The 26,929-nt window shown below is 35.3% G+C and overlaps 1 protein-coding gene across 1 annotated transcript in view; it reads left to right on the forward strand.

The window, feature by feature from the left end:
* The window catches only part of Nf1 (neurofibromin 1), a 394,222-nt gene extending 368,234 nt beyond the window's left edge, over positions 1–25,988 (forward strand). Inside the window, exons 22-26 of the mRNA XM_089597624.1 lie at positions 24,757–24,944; positions 25,022–25,208; positions 25,326–25,498; positions 25,586–25,735; positions 25,819–25,988. Of these exons, the coding sequence (XP_089453750.1) occupies positions 24,757–24,944; positions 25,022–25,208; positions 25,326–25,498; positions 25,586–25,649 (612 nt within the window). The 3' untranslated portion in view covers positions 25,650–25,735; positions 25,819–25,988. The remainder of the gene's footprint in view (positions 1–24,756; positions 24,945–25,021; positions 25,209–25,325; positions 25,499–25,585; positions 25,736–25,818) is intronic.
* The last annotated feature ends 941 nt before the right edge of the window (positions 25,989–26,929 follow it).

The raw sequence follows: 26,929 nt of genomic DNA on the forward strand, positions 1-26,929 counted from the left end.
CGCATAAGAATCTCAATATCGAACAACTGAAACGGTTTGGGTGCTTGGGATACATGAAGATTCAAAGAAATTCCGGCCCGAAGTTCAGTCCGTTAGCTCAACGAATTGTTCTAGTGGGAGACACAATCACAGGATTTATCCTGATGAAACCTGAAGACGGAAAATTTTATGAAAGCAAAGATGTGAGATTCAATGAACGACTGGTATACAAAGACAGATACCTGAAAAACGATATAGTGAATTGGAAATTAGTTACAACGACAGTTGATAACGACTGCTGGCTCCTGAAGTTCGACGAAGAGACGGAAGAAAGCACAAAAACGAAGGGAGAAATCGTCAAACGAAAGAGAGGACGACCGTCGAAAACATCTGGTTCAGGAAATACGGAAGAGCTCTTACCAGCGAAACGACAGAAGCTAATATATGACACTAGTTTCACAGGACTGCAGGTGCCCCATGACTCAAATAATCAAATCAGATTTGGACAGGAAAATTTTAACGAAGAAGACTGCTCTGTGGATCTAAATCAGGATGAAGTATATCATGCATTGTTAGCAGAAATTTACAAAGATTCAACCAACTACCAAGATGCTCTGATGAGCAAAAACAGCACAGAATGGCGGAAAGCAATAGAAGAGGAACTGAAGTCGATGAATGACAACTTTGTTTGGAAAATTGTAAATAAACCAATGAGTGATAGCAAAGGCAGAAAACCAAATATAATTGACTCCCGGTGGGTTCTGAAAAGGAAAGAAGACAACTCTGGAAACATAAAATATAGAGCCAGGTTAGTGATCCGTGGATTTAAAGACAGAAACCAATATGATCTGATGGAAACTTATGCTCCAGTCTCAAGACTAGCAGTGATTCGAGTCTTACTGGGAGTCATAAACAAATATAACTTGGAAACACGACAGCTTGATGTAAAGACTGCCTTCTTGAATGGTACATTGAATGATGATATATACATGGAAATACCTGATGGTGTTCCGTGTGCCCAAGAGTTGAGAAAAACCAAAGTGTGCAAGTTGGAAAGATCCCTGTACGGTCTTAAAATTAGTCCCAAACGCTGGTATGAGAGGTTTTCAGAGACTGCTACAAAAATAGGACTCCAGGAACACCCAAGTGAGCCCTGTCTTTTCATATGGAGATGTGAAAGCAAATTTCTATTTTTGATTTTGTATGTGGATGATATGCTGATGGCAAGCAACGATGTCGATAAACTTACAGAAGTGAGTGATAAGCTTAAAGCCGAATTCGAAATGACAGATCTAGGGGAAGCAAATAATTTCCTGGGAATACAAATCGACAGAGACAGAAGAAATTAAATCATTCGTTTAACACAGGACAAATATACGAACAAAATACTGCAGAGGTGTGGTTTCGACAATGCACGACAGTGCAGGACACCTATGGTGACGAGACAAGTCATAAATCAGCAACGAAGAGACAGAGAAGAATCTGGAAACGAAGAAGAGCAAAGTGTGAATAGGCCAGAAGATTTCCCATATCGAGAAGCAGTCGGCAGTTTGCTGTACTTAGCAAACACTGTTCGACCTGATATATCTTATGCAGTGAACGTATTAAGTAGACATCAGATCAATCCCACAGAAGAAGATAGACAAATGGTCAAGAGAGTTTTCCGTTACCTCAATGGAACTAGAAAGAAAGGACTGACTTTTAAAGGAAGCACAGAAATCATGACGGCTTATTCGGACGCAAGTTTCGCAGACTGCAAAGATTCGCATACGACGAGTGGATACGTCATAAAACTATTTGGCGACTCTGTATCTTGGAGAACGCATAAACAAACTTACGTCTCGTTGTCAACCTGCTAAGCTTAATATATAGCTATGAGTGAGGCATGTCAAGAACTCATGGCTCTAAGAAACACCTTGACAGCAGTGCTAAATATCTCACTCTATCCTATGACTGTGTGGTGTGACAATAAAGCAGCCGAAGCCAGCGCCAAGTCTTATGGAGGAACTAAACTCAGACACATGTCATCAGTGCGAGAACATTATGTGAAAGAATGTGCTAAATATGGGTTCATAGAAATCAAGTGGATTGCCTCTAAAGAACAGATTGCCGACATTTTTACTAAAGCTTTACCGATTGAATTGCATGAGAAAATGACTGCAAAATTACTAAATGACTGTTAGAACTACATGACAGTGAATCTCGTTTAATCAAAAGAATCTAATCCTTATGGTTTGAATTCTGTTTTAGGTAACAACAATCAGTGAGCAGACTTCAAAGACCCGAAAAACAGCGAGATTAAGGCTGACCCATTGATACATTTTATTTATTACTTTTATATTACTTATTTCTTATAACCGTTCAGAGATAGGCGCTCCATTAAACTAAAGGGAGTGTTAGAATAAGAGTTTGTATAAAGCGCCATCTCTGCTATTATATATGTACTGTGCATACGCGAGCCCCGATGCTGCGCATCAGGCCAGTTCAGTTGATCGCTAGTCTCTAGCCAGTAAAGACTTAATTGTAACAACAGCTTGAAAAGACGGTATTACGACAGTTTATCCTAAATAATAATAATTCTGATTTCTCTACAAAGTGTTTAGTGCTTTTCCCTTCTCGTTATCCTTCCTGGCTTGTTCCCGAATCCTGAAAGCCTCACGCAGTGGATTAAAATCTCAATAATAATTGAGAACTATCTACTTCTCGTCATATATAAAGCTTATTTTTTTTTTTACAATAATGGTAGACGAAAAAAGAAAACGCTACTTATATCGAAAAAAACTAAACGCCAAATACACAAGAAGAAATAAAATTGTTAAATATGGTAAAACTATTGCATAGATTAGTAAGTATCAAATTAAAGGAGAGAAAAGATCAACTGAAAATTGAAAAGGAAATCAAAATGATAATGTGAAACATTTTATTTTATTCATGAGGTCATCAATAATTAAGATGAAGTAATTTATTAATCATTATTACTCTGTACATTTTTACATTGTAATAAAGTACACAAAAGTAGAGGTGGTGAAGAGAAAATTTTCTTATTTTATTCGTTTTCAGTAAAAGACCTTTTAATTGCCCTTTTAATCCGTTTCATATATATGAATAATAAAAGACGTTTTAGTGAAATAAACAAAATTTAATTTTTAATTTTTTTACCGTCTCTACTTGCATGTATTTTATTACAATATAAAAATGTAGAGTGTGATCATCATTAATATATATCTTATTTACTCATTATATTATTTAATAGAATTCAATGATAGAAAATATAATTGAAAGTGTCTAAAAAAAATTTATATAAATTTTTTTGTTAGTTTCTAGTTGTTTTTTGCACTTGAAAAACCACATAAAACATCACAATGTTCAAAAAATGACGTTTCTCATTTTTATTTCTCTACCAGTACAAGATTAAACATAAATAAGTCTGCAAGTCCCATCATCTGGATGACAACACAAAAATGTTAAGGTGTAATTATTTTACACGGAATTTAAAGAAATAAGAAATAAACTTTTTATTACAATTTCATGTAAAATACTTGAATCCTCCCGTTTTGGTGCTGCCATCTGGATAATGGGACTCGAATTTTTAAAATTTAGTTATGTTTAATTTTAGGTTGGTAAATAAATAGATATGAGAAAAATTAACTTTTGAATGTTACTGTGTTCTATTTGGTTTTCTAAGTGAAAAAATGGACTAGAAACAGACAAAATAATTTTTATCAGTTCTTATGAGACACTTTCAGTTAGGATAAACAATGACAACACATTATCTGTATATGGTATACAGTCCATATACGGGCAGAATATATCTGCCAAACATACGGGCTTCGTGCACGGCGGGTATACCCGCCTGAGCTCATGCCGTGATTGGTCCGTATATGGTTGTGTAGACGGACCGTACATAGCATCTCTGGCAGCATACACGGACCGTATATCCGTTGAAGACAAATTTTAACTTGGGTAGTACTGTTTTGACGTCGGATGATTTCTAGTTAGAGTTGCGGAATTTCTAAATTAAATACAATGTAGCTTGAATATTTTTGACTGATTTACATCTACATTTGAAGTCTTATGGTATGATTTTAGAATTATTAGAGCTCCATGATGTTGAGCGATTTTTTTACCAAAACATTTGAGTTATTTCAGTTCAATTTCTCCTTTAGTGTATATTGACGTCCCATAATGAATACATATACATCTGAAACAAGAAAATTTTAAACAATATACTAGAAAAAACCTATAATATACTACTAGAAAGTTATTCAAGTACAATAGCAGATTAGAAGTTATTTCTGGTTTAAAATAAAAAAACATACATTTAATCCCCTGAATTACATAAAAAAGTCTTAGGGTTAACGTTTTGATCTGTAGAATTATACTCTAAAAAATCACTATTTTTCCATGGACGATTGTATCGTGTACTATACAGCGGTCAAAATTCTACAAATACGTTTATTTAAATAGAATCTAAAAATACATTGCAAATATAAATGTTGGAGAAAAGTTCAAAAGATTTTTTGAAATTGAAAATTACTATCATAATTTAGATACACTTACTGTTTATGTTTGGATTATGATTTCTACAATTTAAGTTTTCATATTTCAACATTTACCATCCAAATTTCTCATGTTAATTAATACATACTATTTTCAATCACTTAGTCCTTTTTTCTACCTACTCTGTGTTAAAATCATATGCAAGAAATTCTTTATATCGAAGTTACTGAAGGAGTTTTGGAATATTAAGTTTATTATTTGAGTTATGGACATTGATATTGTTAAAATAATGTAAAAAAATAAATAAAGCACAATTATGATACCAAAATTGAGACCTTTTCTGTAAATGATTTCTTGTTTGTTATTCAAAACTTAGGATAAAAAAACTCGATGTACCACAGCACTACCCTACAGATGATATGGAAATACGTAATGTTATATTTTAAAATTAAAATTTTTTTTGGAAAATAAGAGTACATAGCTAAAAATTATCGATTTTTTAAAAATAAGTACTTTTACAACACAATTTGTAGTAAAATTCAAATAAATATATGCAAGAGCTGCAAATTAAGATTTGAAACTCTTTAAAACCTTCGTTTACATTAGAAAATATACAGAAATTTATTGTACACGTTTGATATCTGTATAGTTATTATTTTAGTACATTATATTTGACTTTTAATAGAACATAAAATTAAAAAACAAAACAACTTTTCGTCCGTTCAGACAACGTCCTGGCCCTCATCAGGTTCAAAAATCTATGAGTAATAAATGTTTACTATAATAATAAACTAATTTTATCAATACCGTGTATTCCCCACTTGCACAGTCACATTAAATATTTTTGTAAAAAGCTTCACTTTGGTCTTGTATACAGTTTAAATAATAAGTTGAATTCGATTTTTTCTCTTGGAAAGGATATAACTGAGCCACTCGAAGCGACGACCCCTGTAGCCGCGATCCTTGGCCCCTGTGGTGTCTCGACGGACGAGACCCGCGTATACATATTACAGGGAGTGTCGCTGAGGGTAATCACAAATCCGCATCTTGCCCACGCCGTAACAAGTTATTATTAAATAAAAAGAATTATTAAATAAAAACATCATTTAAAGATACAGAAAGAAATAGCAGCAGTAAACAGAAAACGTTAAAAAATACTGCGATTGCTATTAGTTTAATTAATAATTATACTGCAATCGATAAAACTTTTAATAGAGGTAGCACAATTGTGCTTTCAATTCAATTATGACAGTTTTTTTCGTTGTTTTTATTTATTTATTTTTTTTTTAAATTCAAGATAACATTCACGGTGATAATATAAGAAATTAATTAAACAGTTTTTGTTTATAAAAAAAAAGCTGTGATCTTCTACGCACACATCATATTTTTAAATCTGAAGAAAAATAATGCTTTTTCTTTAAAGTACCCATCCCAAAAAAAAATTAAACTAACATGATGACATTAGAGGCATTACATTCTATGAACACACAATTGATTTGATATGTCTTCAGGTAAATAATGATCAGGAAGACCTGGAAAAATTTTTTTGGACAAAGCATTGAATTTCTTCGTTCCGTAATGTCAAAAAATTATAGCAATGGCTTGGACTGGTATCGCATTAGTATTGCTTGTAAGTGTAATGACTAATCATAGAACCTTTTATTTACCTTTGGACTCGAACAGTATAGAAAGTGTAATTTTGAAGATTAAATTCAAAAGATTACGTGCAATTAATTTTTTTAATTTGAGGGAACGCTTTTTTGATAATAAAAAAAGCTTTGAAAATTATAGACAGTTTGTGTGATCCATAAAGTACAAAAATATATTTAAAAAATAAGTAATTTATTTTAAAAGAAGAATTTTGACGAACTGTCCCTGTCATGAAAAATAGTAATAGAAGTACAGTAATAGCTGAAACTATTGAATCATCGTTTTAATGATAACTTTGTTACGTTTTAGAATTAAATGTAAGTATTAGTTCATTGGATATCAATTTTTGTACATTGTTATAAATTAAAAAAGGGAAAATTGAAACATTTCAAATTATTAGATATTGGAAAACTGATGAGAACATTTTGTTATAAATAAAGCCATACTATCCTTTTGTAAGTCATACCCTGATTTGCTAAATAACGGAATTTCAAATCAACTAAAACCGTATCTATTAACTCACTATAGTATATAAATTGTGCAACTTACAAAGATGATGATGACAGTAACATTTGTATAAATTTTTTCTATTAAAAGTTTGAGATAGGGTTGGTAGAGGTCTCCTACTCTATAAACTTTATTCAAAAGCTGAAGCAATAGTCGTGTTAAAAAAAAAATTTAAGTTTGTGTGATGGTTTTTACAACATCATCAATACAATTTCACACGATTGCAAATAATAAAATTATTTCAGTGCAATATAAAGAAAAAATAATAACTTAATAAAAACTAGGAAATGAAGTTTTTGTGCCAACAAAATTTTTAATATAAGTAATCAATAACCATTACTTTTAATTCTTTCGATTTATGTATTTGCTATAACAATTTATCATTAATAAGGACAAAGTTAAGACAGTCTTGATTATTTATTTGAAATAAATCGTCAGCAACCACAACGTTTATCATTATTCCGTTAGAATATTGAAACTCTTACGTTACATGTAGATATAACATATCATTTAAGGGACAAACTTAAGATATTTATGTAATAATGTTTCATTTAGAAAATATAACATGTCAAAAATCTTATGAGAACAAACAGCGCAAAAAATTATCTCAAAACAATTGAGATAGTTTGTTAACTCTGTACATTTATAGAAAAAGTATTTTTTTAAGTACTGAAAACGATACGTTGATCTTTTTCTCTGATAGACAATGCAGAAATTATAGATGTTATCTTGATGATTGTGGTGGGGAGGGGGGCTGTGAGGAGACAACAAAAAAACGACTGCAGTGACCGTAAGAGGGTATTTCGGGGCTGTAACAAGACTCAACGAAAACTAAAGCTGTAAAAATAAAAAAGGAAATCAGTAAAGTTTCCCTTATTTTGTGTGGAGGCTGTGAAGCAATCGTAGGGGTGTCAAGGGAGCTGTAGGGAGATAAGGAATGTGGTGAGTCCTATCTAAATCACTATATAATATAGTGTTATATATTTGTTGGCTTTTGCCTTTCCCCTGCGCACTTCTCTCACCACCCCTAGAAACAGATTGTGACTTTTGGTTTTTTTTTTATTTTTATTAGAAAATTTGCTATTTAGATTCTGATTGTCATATGTGCTGTATTTTTGTGATAAAAGTCTCAAAGAAGTAAATCGAGCCCTAGATCTTGAAAATAAGCAAAAATTAATAGTTTGAGCAAATGAAATTGAAAACACGAAAAAAGTGGCTGTCACCGTTAACAGCTTTGTTGAAATTACATAAAATGGATGATTTTACAAAATCTTTAGAGTACGTGCATATTTCCGAAAACTATATTCCTAATAACAAACTCAAGGTTTGAGGAAAACAAAGAACGTGAAAAAAATTCAGCAATAGTGATATAATAGTTTAGTATAATATCTTTGAAATATCATAAATTATTTTTGTTAATGTTATTATTGAATAACAAGCATTATTAAATACAAAAAAATAAAATTATAAAATTTTAAAAATACATAACAACATCAAATGTATATCTCTTCAAAATACTGCAATCGCTATGAGTTTTATTAATAACAATACTTTCAATTAATTAAACTTTCAATAATGCTCGCAATACTACGCTTTCCATGCAAATAAGACAATTTTTTGCGTGCTTTTTAATTTTCTTAGCGTTTCGTTTACCCGTTCCCAAAATAAATAAAACTTAAATGATATCACTACAGAATGGGCATTGTATCAAAACATGATTAATTTAATGTGTTTTCAGTTAAATAATGATAAAGAGTACTAAGAAAATATTGTTTGAACAAAACATTTACTAATTTTTTTTTGATATAAAAAAATTTTATCAATGAAATGGACTATCATCGTACCGGTATTACTTTTAAATCGAATAACCAGTCATGAAACGTTCTGTTTGCCTTTAGACTCGGAATACAATATTTTAACAAAATTTTGAATGAACTGAACAGGAATATATCAACTAACTATAGTTAAAATCGTGCAACTTATAAAGACAATGAAATTGTAGAGTAGTATTTACATAAAATTTCTCCACTCAAGTTTCAAATAGTATTTTTAAGGGTCTCCTACACTATTAACTTTATTCAAAATTTGAAACAATAGTTATGTTAATGAGAAATTTAGTATAAATGATGGTTTGTACAATGCTATACAATTGCAAATTACAAAATCATTCCAGTATAATATTAAAGCAGAAACAGTACCTAAACTTTTTATACAAAAAAAAAAATTTAATACAGTTAATTTATAATCCTTTCATACCGTAAAGACATCAACTTCTTTTAGTTCCAGTATTCGCTGTAACAATTAGTAAATTAGAACAAAGTTTTGACAATGTTTGTTTGTATTTTATAAAACTATTATTTGCCAACGGCCAATTCTATGTAGTGTTGATACCATGAAAAACTAAAAATGGTGTGTGTTTGTAAATTGAACGTGATAACAACTATGAAATACAAAATATTGTGTAGAAAAACAGTTTTAATTAAAACGTAAATATGAAATAAATATTGTTGATAGATGTTTAATATAGAAATCGTTAAACACATTAATTAACAAAAAAACATTAATTGAAGTATTTACTTTTATTGTTCGTTTAAAAGTTTGGTACAGAGTAGTCCAATTTCTTTGTGGTTGTATGGGGCTACTACCAACGACTAAAGCTTATGATCATTTTATCAAAATGTAAAAATTTTAACATTATTTGTAATTATAAAATGTCATATAAGACATGTTTTTAGGTTATTGTTAAAAAACTTGGGCAATTACAGAGTCATTTTAATCCTAGACGAAATAAGTCTTATCATCATCTTTTCTCGCTCTATCATGATTTGTAAGGTAAAAACTAAGAGAAAAGATTAGTGGCACCTCCTACACACGTAAGCATCTCTAAAAAGGTACAAATTTCAGGTTTTGGTATTTTCTATGACGTTTTTTTTAAATGTATTCTACCAGTTGATTGTTTCACTTTTTTAAATTTCGATTTTATTTTCTTCATTAACTTCGAAATTCACGATTTTACGGAAATATACTTTTTCTTAAAACTGGGGCCATTCAACATCTTTAAATCTGTAACCTACGTGAAAAAATATATCTGTTTAAATAATTAACAGTAAAATCGATTTTTTGGGGTAACGGTAATGACAAATCGTCTTAAAAAACAGATTTCTACACTAATTAATTATTTTAAAATGTTTTTTGCGCATTTATAACTTATACTTATCATCTCATTTGATATCTCATCAATCAAAATATGTACGGGCACCTTGACGACAAGATACAGCTGGTTACGGTTATGACCGATTTCATTATTTTTTCAAGTGCACGAAAAAAAAAGACTGTTGCAAAAAATTTTTTTTGAACTTTCAACTGCGTTGTAGGTTTGTAAACATAGGCTCCACATCATCAAGAACAATAAGAAGGAATAGCTGGAAGTTTCACCACTGTCCCTTTTCAGGACTACTATAAGTATTTACGTTTCCTACTTAACCATCAATCTTATCTGTTCTCTAAAGGACCTACTAATTTTAAACTACCTTGCCAACAAGTACATTTTTACTACCATTTCCGGAAACGATTCTTCGACTAAAAGACTATATAAAGCCAGCCACTATTAAACCAAATCAGTCATTTACTGTCTGACGTCACGATCGGAGTTGTTCATCGCAAGGCTGGGAATCCTAGTGACCGACCATCCTATATGACCCTCTCAACTCTAAGCATTTAACCAGGAATCACCGATTCTCTCCTTGGTCTGTGCTGGGCAAACCTAACAGCTATGAAGGGAAAACAAACTTTAAAAAAGTAGAAAATGTATTTGTATTTTTGTGGTGATAAAAAATGTAGAGATTAAGCTCCAGGACTTTGTTGCTCTGGTAATAAAGTTGTGAGATGAGAGAAAAAAAATTTTCAACTATACATTTTTTGTGAGTTTTATATCTGTACAGCTTAAAAAAAGCCCTTTTCGCAGATTATACGGGAGAAACAGCAAATCAGTGGCCGTTTATGGCCAACAATTATTTTATGGCATAAGGAACGCACGGTACTTTTCAGCATAATTATATTTTCTTCACTTTTTACAGCTTATTATTAGTCCAAATAAATCGTATGGATTCGAAACAAATATGTTTTTAATAAAAAGATTTTTGTTATGAGAAGTGTGAGAAATAGATGTAAAATTTTTAACTTAAATCTTATTACATATCAACACACTACGGTGTTCCATTTAGCGAGTCTCGGGTGAAGCCGTGATGAAGGGGGGGGGACGCTAGTACCTTATATTATCGAAATAATTTAATACACATTGATTGAAAAAAGATTGTATTATTGTTTTATGTATATACATTTTCAAACTTTATCATCCCAATTCGAGTCATTCTTACGTTGTTCGAATGGTATTTGTTTTGTTTTATTTTTTTTTTGTATAGTAATAGCGTACAAAAATTGAAGCATATACTTTTCTTAAATTATACGGGTTTTTAGGTGTACAAATGTACACAAATAACACTAAGCAAAAATTTCAAAGGAGCACTCTAATTGTCAATAAACATCTCATGATTTAGTTAACAGTTTGAAAATACGTTGAATCACCTAAATTCCAAATTTGAACAATTTATACTGTCATATGATTATATTTTTTTGAACCAGTCTGTGAGAGAGGGCTACATGGAACTGATCATAGTGATGTTGGTCATAATGACTATGATAATACTAATTATGAATATTTTAATGTCGACGATAATAATGATCATGGTAATATTATTAATAATTTTGTTTACTACATTTTTAAATACAGTTACTATGGTTATTACAGGATATGAGATATTGTATGAAATTATAATTCACAAATAGTGTAGGCCTCAATATAAATATTTTTTGGTTTGTTTTGCTTATTTTTCATCATTTTTGGACGTTTGTAGCATTGCGAACATTCTACTAGTTGTTGCAACACTTTGGTCCGTCAAAACAATCCCCCACCACCTGAGTTGAAGCCTGTTTGGGCGAGTGGGGAAGTATGAAAAACCCGATCAGAAACCTATCCTATGGCGAGTATGAGGCCCATATACGGTGCCATAAGCTACGTATACGAACCATGTACGACACCATACACGGACCATATATGTGTTGTTACCAATTGCGTATACGAACCAGCTATGGCAACCATGGGGCCCGGTAATTGTATACGGTCGGTAGACTTCGCGGAGAAGGCAAACGTAGAGGCTGTTTGTATGCGACACACTACACAACAGCGCAACACATTACCATTAGTTTTAAATGGGACTGCATGAAACTGTTGTGCCTATGTGAATAGCCTCTTAAGCGAAGAATGTTGTCCCAAAATAGTTAATAATTTATAACTCATAACCCAGTGAATTATAAAAACATAGTCTTTATTCGTTGCATTAACAGAACTATGGGTGTACTAGTGCATTTAAATAGAAAAGTATATAAGAAAAAAACTATTCTTTTTCTTTCGTTAGTATCCTCAAGTGTTTGCAAGTTCAACTGAAGCTTTTTAAAAATTCTTCGAGATCGCCCATCTGCCCAATCAATGCAGTTATTGATAATAACTCCAAGAGCTTGCCTAATGAGCTGTAGACGCTCTATCTGACCTTTTGTCAATTGAGCATTGAGATGAGATTCAACAAACTGGACCACCAGACAGTCATCAATGTTGACTACTACGGGGGCATCTGTCAATGAGAGATGTTTAGTAAATTTTTTTTGGTATAGAGGAATTATACGACCTTTCCTTAGTAGACACTAAATATAAACTACAAACTGCTGCAATCTGATTATTTTCAACAAGTTGATTTTCATAATGATAACAGTGACTTAGTCCATAAGTCCAAATGAAACCCAAATAAAGATAAAAATTAGAAGTATTTAATGATAATTTACTTTGCATTATTAGAAATCGATGACCAAGCACTACTGTTATTGGAATTTATTTATTTATGTATTTTATCAAACAACTAGTCATGACACTATATTCATATTCTAATTCAAAAGTCGAAACAAAATAAAATATTTATATTTGTTGCGTGCGTATATACTTTCTGGACCATATGCGAAAAGTATGCTATTGCCGTACTCTACATGGGCCGTATTGGGATCCCAACACGTCCCGTGACTTTTGCAATACATATAGCCGAGTTGGGGTAAATTAACGTAGGCCTTATGGGGACAAATCTATTTTTTTTTACGCCTGAAACGACTACAATTCTGTAAAAGCTGGCAAATAACATGTTTTTGTGAAAATAACAGTAGTGTTACTAATTTTTTTCCTAACTCAATCGTTACATAAAGCTGAAAACCATTCTTTAAAAGTGAGAAACGCACATTTAACCTGTACAAATCCCTCCCGCCTCTGCTTATATATAGATGTATAGGCTAAATGTGTGTTTCTTACGTTCAAAGTAAGATTTTGAGCTTCATGTAACAATTGGATTAGGGTTAAAATGAGTTACAATAATGGTATTACCTCAAAAACATGTTATTCGCCAGCTTTTATAGTATAACAATCGTCTTAGGCCTAAAAAATTTAAAACAGATTTGTCCCGATAAGGCCTATGTTAATTCACCCCGACTCGGCTATATATATCGTGAAAGTCACGTGATGTGTTGTGATTCCAACAGTAGTTTACGCCAGCCATATACTATTTCTGATCGGGAAAGTTTGTCTAGGGAAGAGGAGAACATGTGAGATCGAAAAGTCATGGAGAGGAAAGAAGAGAATCGGAGAACACGATCCTAAAGATAGCTATCCAGTATCTTTCTAAGGTATTCCGGTACATTCTGGCGCCTCAAAGCCCTCATTATGTCGGACCATTTAGCCGAGTTGAAAGCGTTTCTGACGTCGAAAGTCACCAGGACACAGGCACTTCTCGTCTTATGTGAGGGTTTCCATGCCTCCTTAACCGACTCAAGAACCTCGGCTACAGCCATAACCGTCGAACGCCCCTTTCGGAACCCGTACTGACTTTCCGAGAGACTGACTTCCCCTCTTAGACGAGTTCGTATCAGCCTCTCGAGCATTTTCCCGGCATTATCCAGCATGCACAAGGGTCGGAGCGACGACGGGACCAAGGAGGGTGGTTTACCCTTGTCCAGAAGGACAAGCCTTTGGATCTTCCACCGCTCGCTGAACAGTCCGTTGCGCAAAGACGCATTAAACATATCGAGCAACACGTGTGATTTTTCCGCGGCTATGACCTTGAGGACTTCGGATGGTACCCCGTCTGACGACACTTTGGACCGCAGCATTAGCCTTGTCCGGGTCAAAATTTGCCTTCATGGATTTGGGAACATTAGCGAAGGTCTGCCCTTCGGCCACCTTTACTAAAACTTTTGTTGTCGCGTCTACTCTGTTTTTTTTATATTTTGTGTTTCTCGGGAGAACCTCTTCTTGTTGGCCTCTACCCGTTCTCTTTTTCTTTGAGAACAGAGCTTGTTGGCGTTTCTCAGGGCTGTCTGACGGGCTTCTGTTTCTTTTAGCTCGTTCTATTTCCTCAAGAGCAGTGTTCAGGGTTCTTTTCTGAACATGCTGTTGGAAATTATCTCTTCAATGTTCCCTGATTTGCAGAGATTTAAAGCATTCCTTCCACCATTGGGTATAGTTCTCTTCTTTCTTGAGAACAACTCTTCTTGTCACCTTGGCTGCTTTCAGGTGTTTTAGCGCTGCCTTTATGCCATTTTTGTCGGTCTTGGCTGTATTTCCATACTTCTCGTTTATAGCTTCGAGCGTTTTTTTGAGCTCACTTGTTGCAAATTGAACTTGTTCAATCTCTTCATTCCGCTTTGCTCTCAGCTCTGCGCCATTGCTTTCCTATTATTTGAGCTCATCTTGCGTCTGATTACTAAAGACAGAAACGTTGCTCTCCTCACTTACGTTACTGCCAATGCTTAAGAGACTTGTTCGTCGTTCTTTTCCTAGAAATAGCCATGGGACATTAAGCAGTCCCTGATAGCCAGAAATAAGATCTTTGTGCCCCCCCCCCTTCAGAATCCGTGGAGCCAGCAGCAGTCACCTGGGCTAGCAATGGATCGGAACTGCCGGCGGATTCTCTCAAAGAGGTTACCGCTTGGGGTACTAGTTTCACATTGACATTCTTCATTTCTAGTTCTTCTTAAAATCGTGTTGACTGGTGGAAGCCAACACTCCCCTTTTTTCCGAAAATAAGAATCTGGAAAGGGTAAAAACCAGCGCAGCAACCCACTTCGTTGCCGAAGATTGGTGCCACTTGCTCAAGCCGGCCGGGATTTGCCACTCTCCCTCAGTCCCACCCGCAGAGACAGCCCTAGAGTTGTGTAGAGAGTGTTAAGGTGGTGATTGTGTATAGTGTATGTATATGTTGGTACACCACAGTGATCCCAGCGAGACGAGCGGCTGACATACAGTCCCACGACCGGCGCAGACAACCCGAAAAAACGAGCTGTCGTATACAAGGCACTAAAAAGTGCCACCATGTGGCCTCTTCAGTGGTAGTAAGCCTAGATAAGTCAGTTCACCACGTTTTTTTTGTTCATGAGGCGTGCAGCCATATTAGATGCGGTTACCCAGACTTACCTGGGCCTCATCGTCAACGCAAGCCCGAGAAAGGCCCCGCCACCCGCAACCCGGGACAATCCGTAAGTATACCTGTGTTTTTTTAGTGGGAGTGTGATGCATGTATCTGAGAAGAATGTTATAACCGCCGCTTACTTCTATACACGACGGGTGCTAGTTTTTGTTGGCCTGCATCAAGCATTCAGGGGCCACCCACGGCGGCAGCAGAAAAAAAAAAGAGTGTCCAGGCCCAGCATGGTGCTTCCTTTGCCCAACGAAGGACAACAAGCACAAAGTAGGCAGTGGAAGCTGCCCTTTATTTAAAAGAGCGCTAGAAGAGGCCAGGAAAAAGGCCCAATCAGGTCAAAAATAAGGCAAAGGGGCCTTGAGTTGGAAGGCAGGCCAATGAGGACCCACGCTGCTCTGGGTATTTTTTACCTATCAGCAAGGAAAGGCGTCAGGCTTGTGGTAGTGCTTGCTGGGTGAGCGGCCAGAGATTAGTGGGGACATTGCTGACTGCTATGCTACGGAGTGTGCCCGCTTTTTTCCACTGTTTTTAGTGCCCCGTCGTGGCCAAGCGGCTGAACCAGGTGCACATTTTTTTTTTTTTATTTGAGAAGCATGGTAGGGGTATGCGCTTACGAGGAGAGGAATGGATTCGCGTGGAAATGGGCATATAGGTGCCCATTTTAGAGACGCGTGGAAGGGGTATAATACCGAATGTGCGCCTTCGAGGAGAGGAGTGGAAATGTCGACTATAGCTATATAGCCGAGCGATAGCCGAAGCAAGCGACGACACGAGTTTTTCTCTTTTGACTGCAACTGAGTATATATATTCTGTACGTTTAACTGACTCTTGCTCTCGCTTTTGCTTCATTAATATGTATCAATCTTATTTAATTTAATCGTGGAATCGTGGAATCATAATTACATGCACAAACTTTTTTTTTTTTTTCTTCCCCGTACTTCTAATACTGATTCTAAAATCCAGTAACATTTTGAGAAAATATTTAGCTTTTTTTCTTTAAGGATGGCAGCTCAGCTATAACCACCAATTTAATACTTTTACTCATCATAACCGCTGTGAACTGCAGGACAAGCTCCGGAGGATATCTATGAACATATGTGACTTCAAAAGCCATATCCTGTGTCCTTTGGATAGCCAAGGTGGTTAAGGCTTATGCCGCTTCGCGTATTGTTTTGCAATCTTAGGTCCGATTCCACATCTTGGCAGATTTTTTTTTTTCTTTTTAATCATGTGATCAATCGTTTTGTTTTCATTTCTTTTACTTAAGTTTCGTTTAAAAATATGTGGGACGTCAATATTTTTTTTTCCGATACATCAAAATAAATATATTTTTAATACTAATTCTATGAACTAACTTGTTACTTTGATACTTCTTGTTAGCAAGGCCATTCCAGATTTTATAATACTAAAATAACTTTTAAAGATAAGAATACAATTAATACATTTTAAAACTTCTATGAAATCATGAAAATCCTATTTACGAAAGAAAAAAGCTGGAGACAGAAGAAAACTTCTACTTTTATTACAATAATATCAAATATGATTATCACCAGCAAAGTACAAAATACATCCAATTATATGCGAATATTTGTCTATAAGAATATATATTATATATTTTTGGCTCATATTTACATTCCTTATTAATACTTTGTGGTTATTACATTGACATCATACGTACTACACACATATACAAACATTAACTTAGATTCTGTAGTCTTTATCAATAGTGTGGATTTTAGATTACAGATTCTTACAGAGACTGAATAAAACATTTTTTATTCAATACACAGTAGTTTCAACCACTTATAACTCGGAGTATAGATTATAAAAAAAGTTGTATTTTGTGTAATTAATAAAACTTTTTGCCTACAATAATATCGTTACTGTAATGTTACAGAAATGGTTACTAAAATCTTTCCACAGCATGTAAATTATACACAGTGGAAAATATAAATTTTTTTTTTTTGTTGTTTTTTTTTCTTCTAGAAACGACTAAGCTGTTCCGAACAAGAATAATATTATTTCATCATACAATTATTATAATCTTCGTGATACCTAGTGATTGATGATAGTTTTATAAATTAATGCTTCAGTAATTGATCTATAAAAGAGTAGCTCTTATTAATGGTAGCATGCTAAAAAAAAAACGCAGCTTCAACTGAGAAATAGAAAATCTATCTCGACGTATTGTTCCTCTTTGCTGTTCAGATTTATATTCCATAATTTTTAAAGCTACTAAATTTTGATTTCTACACCAAAAAAAATTTTTGTTCTAAAATTAAAATTTTTTAATTAAAATTCAAATTGCACATTAAACTATCATAAATTTATATTGCTGCCACATCCAACATTTCTTACATTAAAAGACAGAAAAAAAATGTTCAGGGAGCTTTGTGCTAATTCATTGCGAGTGGTATTTTTCTTAATAAGTATTTAAAACAATTTTTAAGTATAACTCGAGAGTTTTTTTTCAAATTCAAAGATTATAATAATTGTATGATAAAATAATATTATTCTTGTTCGGAACAGCTTAGTCGTTTCTAGAGGAAAAAAAAACAACAAAAAAAAAAAATTTATATTTTCCACTGTGTATAATTTACATGCTGTGGAAAGATTTTAGTAACCATTTCTGTAACATTACAGTAACAATATTACTGTAGGCAAAAAGTTTCATTAATTACACAAAATACAACTTTTTTTAAAATCCATACTCCGAGTTATAAGTGGTTGAAACTACTATGTATTGAATAAAAAATGTTTTATTCAGTCTCTGTAAGAATCTGTAATCTAAAATCCACACTATTGATAAAGACTACAGAATCTACGTTAATGTTTGTATATGTGTGTAGTACGTATGATGTCAATGTAATAACCACAAGGTATTAATAAGGAATGTAAATATGAGCCAAAAAATATATAATATATATTCTTGTAGACAAATATTCGCGTATAATTGAATGTAGGTTGTACTTTGCTGGTGATAATCATATTTGATATTATTGTAATAAAAGTAGAAGTTTTCTTCTGTCTCCAGCTTTTTTCTTTCGTAAATAGGGTTTTTATAATTTCATAGGAGTTTTAAAATGTATTAATTGTATTCATATCCTTAAAAGTTATTTTAGTATTATAAAATCTGGAATGGCCTTGCTAACAAGAAGTATCAAAGTAACAAGTTAGTTCATAGAATTAGTATTAAAAATATATTTATTTTGACGTATCGGAAAAAAAAATATTGACGTCCCACATATTTTTAAACAAAACTTAAGTAAAAGAAATGAAAACAAAATGATTGATTACATAATTAAAAAGAAAAAAAAAAAATCTGCCAAGATGTGGAATCGAACCTAAGATTGCAAAACAATCCGCGAAGCGGCATAAGCCTTAACCACCTTGGCTATCCAAAGGACGCAGCATATGGCTTTTGAAGTCACATATGTTCATAGATACCCTCCGGAGCTTGTCCTGCAGTTTACAGCGGTTATGATGAGTAAAAGTATTAAATTGGTGGTTATAGCTGAACTGCCATCCTTAAAAAAAAAAAGCTAAACATTTTCTCAAAATATTACTGGATTTTAGAATAAGTATTAGAAGTACGGGGAAGAAAAAAAAAAAAAAAAAGTTTGTGCATGTAACTATGATTCCACGATTCCACGATTAAATTAAACAAGATTGATACACATTAATGAAGCAAGAGCGAGAGCAAGAGTCAGTTAAACATACAGCATATTTATACTCGGTTGCAGTCAAAAGAGAAATACTCGTGTCATCGCTTGCTTCGGCTGTCGCTCAGCTATATAGCTATAGTCGACATTTCCACTCCTCTCCTCGAAGGCGCACATTTGGTATTATACCCCTTCCACGCGTCTCTAAAATGTGCGCCTACATGCCCATTTCCACGCGAATCCATTCCTCTCCTCGTTAGCGCATACCCCTACCATGCTTCTCAAATAAAAAAAAATGTGCGCCTGGTTCAGCCGCTTGGCCGCGACGGGGCGCTTAAAACAGTGGAAAAAAGTGGGCACATTCCGTAGCATGGCAGTCAGCAATCTCCCTACTAATCTCTGGAGCGGCCTACTATGAAGCGCTAGGACAAGGTGCTAGTCCTGAGGAACCCCGAGTCCTTTTCAGGACTCGAGAGGATTGGTACCTCTAGCAAATGGTGGCGAGTTAGCTCGTTAATGCTGTGAGACGTGATGGTCTCCCTGTTGGCTCCACCTTGAAGTAATACTAACGTGGTTCCGGGATGGAACAAAAGACACGCGTCATGGGGGGGGGGTTTAGTGGGTATGGGTAGTCTGTTTAAAAAAATCCACCGAGTCCCACACTATTGCTGGCCCTACGGTGTACCTCATTGCATTTTTCCTTCCTCCACGAAAAAAAATAAAAAACTACTACCACTGTCATAGTACAGTCAATAAGCCGGAATACGTGGAAAAGTTGCGGAACAGTACCGATTTTGATAAAACTTTTTGTAATGTGTTCGTAGGACCCTAAGGAACATTCAGCCAACTCAACCTCGTCATGGGGGGGGGGGGGCAAAGGGACCCAGCGGGGGGCATAAGTACCCAAAAAAACTGCCCCAACCACGGAGGTGACTAAACAATTTTTTTAAAACGCTTATTTTGGCCCAAAACTCGCATGTAGTAGGTATTTTCGATCGCTGATTACGAATCTGATGTCAGATTACATGAATTATGCTACCTACCCCCCAAATCGGGCCATTTTTGGCCAAAATTTCAATTGTTCTTACACGAAAATGGCAAACAGAGTATTTATCATCGAAACTATGCTTTATGGGGTATTTGTGATCGCCGATAACAAATCTAATGTCGGATTACTCGAATTATGCTACGTACGCCCCAAATCGGGCCATTTTTGGCCAAAATTTCAATTGTTTTTACACGAAAATGGCAAACGGAGTATTTATCATCGAAACTGTGCTCTTGGGGGTATTTTTTATCGCCAACAACGAATCTGACGCGGATTACTCGAATTATGCTACGTACGCCCCAAATCGGGCCATTTTTGGCCGAAATTTCAATTGTTTTTACACGAAAATGGCAAACGGAGTATTTATCATCGAAACTGTGCTCTTGGGAGTATTTTTCATCGCCAACAACGAATCTGATGTCGGATTACACGAATTATGCTACGTACGCCCCAAATCGGGCCATTTTTGGCCGAAATTTCAATCGTTTTTACACGCAAATGGCAAACGGAGTATTTATCATCGAAACTGTGCTCTAGGGGGTATTTTTGATCGCCAGTAAGGAATCTTATGTCGGATTACGCAAACATATGTTACGTACGCCCCAAATCGGGCCATTTTTGGCCGAAATTTCAATTGTTCTTACACGAAAATGGCAAACAAGGTATTTATCATCATCGAAACTATGCTCTAGGGGGTATTTGTGATCGCCGATAACGAATCTGATGTCGGATTACACGAATTATGCTACGTACGCCCCAAATCGGGCCATTTTTTGGCCGAAATTTCAATTGTTTCTTCACGAAAATGGCAAACAAGGTATTTATTATCATCGAAACTATGCTCTAGGGGGTATTTGTGATCGCCGATAACGAATCTGATGTCGGATTACACGAATTATGCTACGTACGCCCCAAATCGGGCCATTTTTTGGCCGAAATTTCAATTGTTTTTTCACGAAAATGGCAAACGGAGTATATATCACTCAAACTGAGCTCAAGGGAGTATTTTTGATCGCTGATTACGAATCTGATGTTAGATTACATGAATTACGGTACGTACGCAGTGAATCGTGCTATTTTTGGCCGAAATTTCAATAATCATTTATATTATTTATATTCCTGAAAATATTACAAATTAACGCAGAAAATATAATAATCCCTTTGCCAATACTCCCTCTGCCATTGTTGTGTAGAAAAAATTGAAATTTTGGCCAAAAATGGCCCGATTTGGGGCGTACGTAGCATAATTCGTGTAATCCGACATCAGATTCGTTATCGGTGATCAAAAATACCCCCCAGAGCACAGTTTCAATGATAAATACTCCGTTTGCCATTTTTGTGTTGAAAAAATTGAAATTTCGGCCCCAAATGGTCCGATTTGGGGGGTAGGTAGCATAATTCATGTAATCTAACATCAGATTTGTAATCAGCGATCGAAAATACCTACTGGATGAGAATTTTGGGCCAAAATAAGCGTTTTCAAAAAATTGTTTAGTCACCTCCGCGGTTGGGGCAGTTTTTTGGGGTACATATGCCCCCCGCTGGGTCCCTTTGCCCCCCCCCCCATGACGAGGTTGAGTTGGCTGAATGTTCCTTAGGGTCCTACGGACACATTACAAAAAGTTTTATCAAAATCGGTGCTGTTCCGCAACTTTTCCACTATCGACACTAAATCCTGGCTTATTGACTGTACTATCAGTTCCGATCCAGTGATAGCCTGGGTGACTGTCGCAGACCCCACGGATTCTGTGAGGGGGGGGGGCACAAGGATGCTACTCATGATCAACCAAGTATTAGCAGCCACGCCAGTGAGGAAAGTGACGTGACCGTTTTCAGCAATCAGATGCAAGAAGAGCTTGTCTTTATGGAAAGTGATAGCGTAAGGCTAAGAGCAGAGCGAAACTAAGAGATTGAGCAAGTTTAAGCTGCAACAAGAGAGATTAAACATACGCTCGAAGCAATGAACGGGAAGTATAGTAACACGGCCAGTGTTGTCAAGGATGGCCTGAAAGCTGCTCTTAAATATTTGATATCAGCAACTATGACAAAAGAATATGTAAAAATCAAAGAAGAACACTACAGTAGATACTGGAAGGAGTATTTTACATCCCTACAGCAACAAGAGAGGAGATAAGTTCCATCGGCATGTTCAGGAAAAAATTCTGAACTGTGCCTTCAAAGAAATAACAAAGGCTTAAAGAAGTAAGCTTATTAATAAACATTTAAATTTAAACGCAACCGGGTCCGTAGATTTTTGACCATTGACCTGACCTTTCATCGGAGTGTCGTCACTGACGTGATGTTACCTCCTCTTTATTTTGTCTGGTCATCTACTATTTTGGGGAAACATCGATTCCCGTTGCTTACCCTTGCTGATAGCTTGGGTAAGTAGTGCTGCTTGGGTCTGCAATAGTGATCCTAATGTTGTCTTTAAACTCTATCCTTATAGTCACCTTACTCTTGGCCTCTTCTAGTGACTTCCTAAAAGCTGGGTAGCTACCACTCCCTGATCCGCGTTTGGCACCTTCTGTTTCCTAAGCGAAATATTGGGCTTTCACCCTTAAATCTCTTTGAAAATTGATTTTAATACCAGTTTTATGGTATTGCGACATGCAAAAAGAAAAATTGGAAAAATTCTACATACCGGTTTCTAATAACTTCCATTTGTATGTGACTCCTCCATAAGGTTACGTCTTAAATTGAAGTTTTTTCAACATTCAATATGTAAGAAACGTTGTTGTGAAATGGTCTCAAATTTTACATGTGACTTTCTAACATCATTACGAGCATCCTGATAAAATTTCAGGAAAATCGTACCCAAAACGCTGTGTGTGATGAACATCCTTAAAAATTACCTCGGTACCTGACTCGGTAGTTACGTACTATACGTACACCATTAACCCACTCATATGCGGTCTAATTCGAAATTCGAATGTGCACTATGCGCACTGCGCAGCAGTGCACCCGAAAGTGGCATCCAAAGTAGCTCGAAATTCAAATTGGCTATATGGAGCAAAACGCAAAAATCCACATAACTCAATAAAATTTCTTACATAAAAAATAAATAAACCCCAAGCTATTAAAACCAATAACCCAATGCTATTTAACCCAGCAACGCAGAACGCCTACTGGCCACTTTAAAATTTAATGCTTTAAATAATAACAAAAGTATTAATCACCACACAAACTAGCGCGCTTCCTGGCCGATTTGTTTATTAATCATAACGAATAAAAAAACACAAGCGCCAATCACCATTTAACCCGGGGCGCTTACTGGCCGCTTTGTTTATTAATTAAATAAATAAAATAACACAAGCGCCAATCACCACACAACCCGGGGCGTTTACTGGCCGCTTTTTTTTTTAATATAATAAATAAAATTACACAAGCGCCAATCACCACACAACCCAAGGCACTTACTGGCCGCTTTATTTACTCAATTAATAAACAAAGCGAACAGTAAGCGCCCTGGGTTAAATGGTGATGGGCGCTTGTGTTATTTTATTTATTATATTAAAAAAGAAAGTGGCCAGTCAGCGCCCCGGGTTGTGTGGTGATTGGCGCTTGTGTTATTTTATTTATTATATTAAAAAACAAAGTGGCCAGGAAGCGCCCCAGGTTAAATGGTGATTGGCGCTTGTGTTATTTTATTCATTTAATTAATAAACAAAGCGGCCAGTAAGCGCCCCGGGTTGTGTGGTGATTGGTGCTTGTGTTATTTTATTTATTTAATTAATAAACAAAGCGGCCAGTAAGCGCACTAGGATGTGTGGTGATCAACGCTTTTGTTATTATTTAAAGCATTAAATTTTAAACTGGCCAGTAGGCGTTTTGCGTTGCTGGGTTACATAGCGTTGGGTTATTGAGTTTTATAGCTATGGGTTTATTTATTTATTATGTTAGGAATTCTGTTGAGTTATGTGGGTTGTTGCTTTTTGCTTCATATAGCCAATTTGAATTTTGCGTTACTTTGGATGCCACTTTCGCGTGCACTGCTGCGTAGCGGCTGCCGTTAGACAAGGAGGGAGTATTTAGCTTTTGTCGGCGCGGCGGAGTGCGGTAGGGTATGGTAGTATGGGTATGCATACGACCATACTCCGCCGCGCCACCAAGCTACTCTCTCCCTTTCTACCTCCAGCCAATACAGAGTGGGCTCCCCCCCTTCTTCTGCCCTCCCCGCCAACATTTCATTCTCTCACGCTCACACGCTACTCTGCAAGGATCGCCTTGCTTTTAAATGAAAGCGATCTGACGTGAAACCAAGAGTTTCTTCCCATTCAAAATCGCCCAACATGCCTAAAGAAGTTTTCACTTGAAAAGATCTTTTTGGACTGATTTATAAGAAACAGATTTTGCACCAATTTAGTTGAGAATGAATTCTAGGGCTTCTAGTTCGATCCAATTTAGGTATGAATTTTGTTTTAGTGAATAACATCTCTACAATGCTACAAAAATAAACAAAATAAAAAAAAAAAACTACTCTAACTTAACTAACAATGCTGTCCTCATTTTATTCAAAATGCAGCGATCTTTTTCGGTCTTATCATTAAAGGAAATGAAGGACAAGACGGTAATTGATTTTTGTAGTTTTTGTGCTTTGATTTGTAACTTATTTTTTGAATAACTAAACAATCTGTAATAGATAATATAATGATTAGCCAAGTTAATCAATAACCGATCCACAATTAGTTTTTAATACAAATGTGCTGTAATAAATCTCGATCCCACACTCATTTTCTTTTAGCTTAAATACTTTACAAACTGTACAATTGTTACAGCAGTTGTCTTCACAGTCGAACGCCAAAGTACAAAGTGTAAACGATATTTATTTTATTTGCAGAACCGTATTGGCAGTGAGAACAACGTGCTGCTCAATCCGGAAGTGCTCAAGGACTCGCTGACGCAGACTCTCATCCTCGCAGTCTTGGCGACTCTTGTCAAGCATTCCACCAGTGAAGACCAGGCGAGAATCTTGTACGAGTACCTTGCTGAGTCTTCGTTTGTTTTTGAAAACGTTTTTCCGGTCATGTGAGTTCCTTAAACTTCTCTGTAAAATATTACAGTTAACTAAGGTATAAACTGTGCCGATTGAGCACTGATTGCAGTTACAATTTCTTGGACCAAAAAATTTCCAACATTGTGTCGTTAAGTCATGACCAAAGGACGCTTAACGCTGTGCTGACAATCATTCTGAATGGCATCGCTTGCGAGGACACCAGCAACACGCAGCTTTACTCCCTGCAACATTACAATTTAAGCGGTCTCTGGAGATTTTCCGGATCTTACACTAACGTAATAACGTTTCATCAATTCGTCTATATATAAAATATGTCGCACATCACATACCTCGTAATGATATTCTACGTTAAACCACCGTTCGTGTCCTTATGTAAGTACGTTCTATTTCAGAGCAACAGTAGCCCCGAGAATGCCCAGCACTTTTTGGATCTTTTTAAAGCAATGAAGCATCTCATCTGGAAAAACCATTCTAGTAAAACCACATGTATCTCAGATTCAACGAGGATGCAGCAGAGCGATGCTTCCGAAGCGAGCAACTTTAATGTGACCTCCGACCAGAAGGAGTAAGTTATTTTCTTGAAAAAGTTGTTTGATTTTTTTCTTTTTGATTCTTGGTTTCTTGCATCCTAATGATAAGAATTGATTTTCAGTCTGCTGCTAGAAGAACAACTTGGCAAACCTGATAACGTGGCGAGCTTAGACAATGGAAATTAGCAACTCTAAAAATTGGTCAATTGAATTGGTACTGGCCAAAATTTCTCGGCCTGTGGCCATAGTCAACCACCACAAATTCGACTGAGGTGAGTAGTTCTTGATTCCATAATCCACTTCTGTGTTGCAGTGCTTGATTTGTGTTCTTTTAAATGATGAAACTTTTTCATAGATCATTGGGAATGTTACCATCTTGCTCCTGCTGTTACATGTTTAATCAACTGAATCCAGTACCGTCCAATTTGCATAATTAATGGTGCAGCTGTTTCGTTGAAACACAAAAAATTGATTGTAATTGCACATATGCATTATACACCTACACTATTGTTAAATGCGTATCATTGTTTTTAAGATAAATGTTACACATATGTATATAAATACGTCTTGTATTTTCGACTAACTTATGAGTTGAACTGAAAAATTGACACCAAAAGCGTTTTAATATCATCTCATTACGAATAAGAAAAATTTTATAAAAGTATAGCTGATTACTGAAATCAAAACGGACCACAGAAAGGTCACGTGTGTGTTCTATTCTCAACTTAATAGCAAAGTATTAAAAAATTTAAAAAATTATTCGTATGAATAAGCAAACGAGTTTAAATGTGAAGCTCAAGGTCTGAATAAATGTGTTAACAAATGGTCTCTTTTAAGACTTCTGAAACTTGCGCCTTTCTAAGATCTTTTTAGATGACTGATGTGTGAAAATAGTGATTTTTTCTTCTTACTATAAAAGTTATTGATATATCTTACAATAAAAGATAATAAGGAGGTTCGGTCATTTTCCCTGGAGGGTGAGCGCGTGTGCGAAGGCTCCCATAAAACACCGTGTTGAAGTGAGTTGTACTAACCCTGCATAAAAACGTCCACCCACTGCATCATGGTTAATTTAATCGTGTTCAACTCCTCAGTGCTCAAAGGTTAAACCATTAAATGTTATAAACAAATTACGGTACATACCTTAAAGCAGCTTGTTTCCGATAGTTTGAGTAAAAAAACTTGAAAACATGTTGTTTGAATGATAAAAAATAACCTAAAAAAAGTAAGAGGGGACTCAACTTTCGTCAAAAATAGTATGTTATGAATTTTCAAAAACAAACTTTTTTTGTACAGCACGATAGCTTGAAGTCTTAAAAAAGGCTGGGCCAAGTTTCTGATCATGATTTCCAGTCTAAAAAATTCTAGAAGCAATTTATAATGATGTCTCGCTCCGTGTGAAAAGACAAGCTAACAGCAGACGATACTCGGTTCTCTCCCATACGCTTAGCATAAGACCTGCTCGC

The sequence above is a fragment of the Copidosoma floridanum genome, unplaced genomic scaffold (assembly GCF_036245765.1).
Source record: "Copidosoma floridanum isolate Cflo_tuat_1 unplaced genomic scaffold, Cflo_Japanese_pri ptg000034l, whole genome shotgun sequence".
Taxonomy (NCBI): domain Eukaryota; kingdom Metazoa; phylum Arthropoda; class Insecta; order Hymenoptera; family Encyrtidae; genus Copidosoma; species Copidosoma floridanum.